The sequence below is a fragment of the Lactuca sativa genome, chromosome 8 (assembly GCF_002870075.4).
Source record: "Lactuca sativa cultivar Salinas chromosome 8, Lsat_Salinas_v11, whole genome shotgun sequence".
Lineage (NCBI taxonomy): Eukaryota > Viridiplantae > Streptophyta > Magnoliopsida > Asterales > Asteraceae > Lactuca > Lactuca sativa.
In genome coordinates this window covers 312054121-312060120 of record NC_056630.2, presented here as the reverse complement: position 1 = coordinate 312060120, position 6000 = coordinate 312054121, and the positions used below count along the sequence as shown (strand labels likewise).

At 39.0% G+C, this 6000-nt stretch overlaps 1 protein-coding gene across 1 annotated transcript in view; it reads left to right on the top strand.

The window, feature by feature from the left end:
- Window positions 1-236: 236 nt before the first annotated feature.
- Window positions 237-6000, top strand: part of LOC111899100 (thylakoidal processing peptidase 1, chloroplastic) — a 72599-nt gene continuing 66835 nt past the window's right edge. The window contains exon 1 of the mRNA XM_052766781.1: window positions 237-311. Within this exon, the coding sequence (XP_052622741.1) occupies window positions 237-311 (75 nt within the window). The remainder of the gene's footprint in view (window positions 312-6000) is intronic.

Here is a 6000-nt window from a genome sequence, read left to right as displayed (position 1 = left end):
AGAACCTTAAAAGACACTAGCACTCAACCAGAGGATGAAATTCCATTTGAGACAGTTGACAATTCATTACCTCTTTGTCGTTCCAATAGATTTAGCTTGTTGCTTGTGCTATATGGTTTCCATATAACTTCAGATGTTGATATGTTTATTAGTGATCAAACATTGATAAATTTGGATGAGCCAACTAACTACAAGGAAGCAATGGAAGTATTGAGGCTGCAAAATGGAAAGAGGCAATGGACAGCAAGATGAAGTCCATGTATTACCACCAAGTTGGGAATTTGGTTGATCAACAACCTGGTAGAAAGATGGTTGGTTACAAATGGATCTTCAAGAAGAAGACCGACATAGATGGAAATGTGCACACTTTCAAGGCACAAATGGTTGCAAAGGACTTTACTCAAACCCAAGGGGTTGACTATGACGAGACCTTCTCACCAGTGGCCAAGATAAAATCTATTAGGATAATGCTAGCCATAGCTGACTTTCATGATTATGAAATTTTTTAGATGGATGTCAAAACCGCTTGTTTTAATATGAAGTTCGTTGAAGATGTTTACATGAGTCAGCCAGAGGGTTTTGTTGATGCAGAGTTTCCCAATAGAGTGTTTAAGCTTGAGAAATCCATCTATAGATTGAAATAAGCATCTCGCAGCTAGAATCTTTGCTTCCATGAAAAAGTCAAAGAATTTTGTTTTTCTGGGAGTGAGGATGAGTCTTACGTGTACGTCAAAGCTAGTGGGGGTTTAGTAACTTTTCTAGTATTATATGTTGATGACATACTACTCATGGGAAATGACATTCGAACCTTTCAAGAAGTGAAATCTTGGCTTGGAAAGTGTTTTGCTATGAAGAATCTAAGAGATGCAGCCTATATTCTCAAGATAAGAATTTTAAGAGATAGAAAGAACAAACTAATTGGACTTAGTCAAAGTACATACTTGGACAAGGTACTAAAACAATTTAGTATGGAAAATTACAAGAAAGGAGAGCTACCTATTCAGAGCAATGCCAAATTGAGTAAGACTCAAAGCCCAAGTAGGTGTGAAGAGATAGTTGATATAAGTCGAGTCCTTAAGCTTCGACTATTGATCATGTATGCTATGACATGTACTCGCCCTGATGTGTCCTTTGCTTGAAGCATGGTTAGTCGTTAGCTAGGAGATCCTGGCAAAGCTGTGCGAAGGACAAAGTAAATGGTTCTAGTCCTTGGTGGCAGTGATGCGTTGAGTGTAACTAGGTATAGTGATGCCAGCTTTCAAACAGATAAAGACAACTTTCGTTCATAATCTGGCTGGTTATTTACATTAAATGGAGGAGCAGTTTCTTGGAAAAGTTCAAAGCAAGACAATTAGCTTATTCTACTTGTGAATGAGAGTACATAACGACAAGTGAAGCATCAAAGGAAGCAGCATGGTTGAAGAAATTCATCGGCGATCTTGGAGTTATTTTGGCCTTTCATGAACCAATGGAACTTTTCTGCAATAATGAAGGAGTGATTGTTTTGACCAAAGAACCAAGAGGTCGTGGAAAATAGAGACATATCAACAGAAAGTACCAGTATATCAAACATAGAACCTGTTGTAACATCCTGAGTTCAGAAGTGCAAGTTCAGGGTTCAAAGTGTAATTGTGAAAGGGCAACTCAGCGAGTCCATGGGTGGACTCAGCGAGTAGGGTCGCGATTCTGGTCGCGTGTTCAGTGGCCAAATCGGCGAGTCGGCGGCTGGACTCGGCGAGTTGGTGTTGTGTGGGGAAAACCCTAATTTCGGAGGATGAGCCATATATAAAGGACATTGTAACCTCTCCCCAACCTTGTTACCCTCTCTTGAAGTCCAAAAAACCCTAGAATCGTGTATAACCTCCATTGATGAAGAATTCGAGCTTGGGAAGAGAACTTGAGAAGAAGAAGGTTGAAGATTAAGAGGCTAACATCTAGATATTGTTGTAGATCAGGGATCTACTCCTCCTTTGGATCATTTCTGAGGTAAAAATCCGTTAGCTTGAGTTTCCTTCTTCTTGATTTGTTCTTAGTTGCTATTTTTGGGGAGTATGGCTTGAATGGATTCAATTGCAACTTTAGAAGCTAGATCTGAAGTTGAAACTTCAGATCCAAGCTTGTAATGATCCTATTTGCTGTAAAAGTGCTACCCAAGAATGGTTGATGAAGCCCTCTTATCCCAAACCCAAACCATAGAGTGTAAAATGCTTAGATCTACTTGGATTCACGTAAAGTTTGCCACTTTACGTGATGCATGGCTTGTATAAGAGTAGATCTATGGATTTGAGGCCCTACATGGCTGGGAAAGCCTCTGTATGGGTTAAGAGCTGGTGACACTCGGCGAGTCACATGGGTGTACTCAGCGAGTTGCTTGAATGTGGGCAGAAACTCGACGAGTTGGAAGAACAACTCGGCGAGTTGGTTGAAGATAGCCTTGGACTCGTTGAGTCTGTTCTTGGACTCAGCGAGTCTGGTCATGAGGTCCTAACCTTCTTCTGGTTGAGCCGTGAATCGGTGAATCAAGGGAGGACTCGGTGAGTTGAGTGCGAGGGGACTCAGAGTTGTTGGACTCGGCGAGTCTCGGGGTGACTCGGCGAGTTGAATCGCGGATTGGGGAAGTTCTGAGCATGGGGACTCGACGAGTCATCGGGTTGACTCGACGAGTAGAGTTAGTCAGGAGGTTGACTTTGACTTTGACTTTGACCAAGGGTTGACCAGCTGACTTCCAGGGGCATTTTGATAATTGTTGGCTTTTGTTTTGAGTTCAGTGTTGGTGTTGGCTAGTGGTGGAGATTGTACCAGTGGTCAAAGCATCTTGGTCTTATCTTTTCAGTCGACAGTTGCGAGGTGAGTTATCCTCACTATATCGACAGAGTCTACGACACCAAGGCCGGCCCTTTATCGGATTTTGATCCGGGTATCGCTGTTATTTTTTGCTTTGCTATGTTTGCATCCGGTAGTTATGATGGTATATGTTAGAGACCTGGTTAAGGTTGGTATCCTGGTATATAGGATGATGCTATGCTAGTGACCGGTTAGGTCGGTATCCTGGTTAGGATGATGTTATGCTATGTGATCTGTTAGATCGGTTTGATTGGATGTGATTTGTTATATGATTGAATGTTTATGTGCACATGGTTGTTGGACTGGGGTTAGGCTGAGGTGGGTCCTGCTTTGTTTTGAAGGCCTACATACCCAGGGTGGACCGGTTATCCCGAAGGCCCAGCGAGCGGTCCGGATAGGTTGTAGGCCCCTAGAGGGCGGACCAGACGTGCCGAGGCTCGGAGAGTGGACCAGGCCGACTGAAGGCCCAGTGCGGGCGGACCAGTCATATTGTAGACTCAAAGAGTGGACCAGGTGGATTGAAGGCCCGGTGCAGGCGGACCAATCACACTGTAGACTCGATGTATGTGACTAGACCCGAAGTGCATGGCTGTTCTGTGTTCTGTTATGATATGACATGTTGTGCGTGTATGGTATATGTGGTTTGTATTTTGGGGGTATCTCACTAAGCTTTCAGGCTTACAGTTGTGGTTTCTTCAGGAGACCATGGCAAGGCAAAGGTGTGATCGTACCGCTCTTCATGAATATGTTTTGATGTGTTTCTGGGAAGACTTTGATAATAATTGTATTGAAAACCTTTTTGTAATAACTTCATGAAACTGGGTTGTTTTTGAAAAGTTTAAATTGGATGAAATTTTTAGAGCGTTACAAGTTGGTATCACAGCCTTGGTTTTAGTGAATTGGAGGAACATTCGTGTGAATCCAGTCTCAAATCAAGGAGAGTTTCCAAAAGAGAATTTAAAATGGTTTTCAAAATGAGTAAATGAGGACGTGGAGGTACGATCAGCCGGAGCCAGTAAGTAACCCCAAAGTTGTTGGATTAGTGTCTAAGTCCATAACTATTTTGGTACGTACTTGACCCGATGGTGCATGGTCCTTTTGGGTTGCCTTCATCAAAGCAACTTGATAGGATGAATAATGGAGAGAAAGAATTAAATATGATTTATTAATATATTATGAGAATAATATATTAAAGGAGAAATCATATTGTTTAATTAATATTAGTCAAGAATTAATAAGAATTAAGTTTGTGGGTAAAAGACATTAATTAAACTAAGGGACTAGAACTGTTAATTGTATGATAGTTGAATATTGAGCTAATGGACTCCATATTAAAGGAGTGGACGAATTCTATGGGGAAAACCATTAGAAATCGTCCCAAGGCCTTTAAGGAAGGAGCCCATGGGTTGCTTAGGGCTTAAGCATCCAAATTAGGGTTTCCTTGTTAGATAACCCTAATAGTCCCACTATTTAAAGAACCCTTAAGCCCCAAAAACGTGGAGAACTAGTTGATTAGGGTTTCCACACGTTTTGGGCAGCCTCCTTCTCTTCTCTTCTTCATCCTCTTGCTCTTGGTGTTTGTGAACCATTAGAGGAGTGACATTTGTGACTCTAAGCTTTCTAAAGTCAATACAAGAAGGATTTGAGATTGTTATTGCTACATAACAATCAAGGTATGATCTAAAACCTAATTTATATGTTATATTGATTATCATATGCTAGATCTAGGGTTTATAGTCTTAGATGAATTGCATGTACAATAGAGAAACCTAGATCCAAGCATTAGGGTTTGCATGAGCACATAGGATGTTCTTATGGCTAAAACTCATCAGTGGTATCAGAGGCAGATTGGTTTCTATTGTATTGATGCATTGTGTGTTTATTCAAGTTGCAAAATCGTTTTTTGAACATTCTACCTGATGAACTCGGCGAGTACCACAGTGTACTCGGCGAGTAGGCCTCAACTCGGCGAGTCCAGTGTGGTACTCGGCGAGTTCGAGCGTCAGATGGAGCTAGTTTCGGGATTTGTTGTTGTTTTACTCATGGATACTTGCCTTATCTGTTTAAGGTCATTAAAATCCGATTTTAAACATATTTATGAGTATATTCTTGATTAAACAAAAGATAATTACCAATTGATTAGATAATAACTTCCTTATATGATTATAGTTGATTATTTGTATTAATCGGGTAACTTATTTTGCAAGAAATTGAAATTAGGTCAAATATAGATAATGATGAAATTAATTGTTTAATTTATATTATTTGTTATTTGATCCTTGTGTTATGAAAAGTTTCAATTTTCCCCCTTTAGGTTTTATAGTTTAAATTTGAACTCAAAAGTTTTGTTTTGAAATTTAAATAGTTGAAACCCTAATGTTTTGAAAAATATTTCAAAACTTGCCCTCAAGTTTTGGAATTTAAATTTTGATTAAAAGTTTAATTTTGATGTATATTTAAATTCTAAACCCTAATGTTTTGAAATGTTTCAAAACTTGCCCTCAAGTTTTGGAATTTAAAAGTTGATTAAAAGTTTAATTTAGGAATGTTAAATTCTAAAACCCTAGTGATGTTTTGAAAAGTTCATATCACACCTTTATGGTTTTATTAATTAATTAAGGTGTATATTTAAAAGAGGTTTAATAAATCCATAAAGTTTTGGTTTACAATTTAATTGAATTAAAAGTATAATTGTTAAATTTGACCACCTAGTATTTTAAAAGTGTAAAATACACCCTATACTATATATAACATTAAAAGTCTAACATTATATATGTATGAGTAAAAGTCAGTCTTACCATTAGTAGGCATCATTCATGAAGCTGGTCTATAAGGGGTGTTTAAGGAAATTGCTTATAAAATGCCGATTGAATAGGTATCCACTCTTACCCACCACACTCTTGACTAGTGGAGGGTCGTTAGCCGAACGGATAGGATAGGACAGAAACTTTCCATTATAAGTATAATGAAGTACAAAAGTAACTAAATATTTTCACAAATTCCCAATCTTAGTTACTTTAGGCAAAAGTGAATTGATGCAATTCCATGAAATTACACTTTGTGCCCTTGCAAAGACGTTAGTGGAGCGTGTGTGGTTTACTGGCACACTAAATGGTTCTAAGCAAAGGTAGCAAAGTTTGACTCAATGTTTGTCAT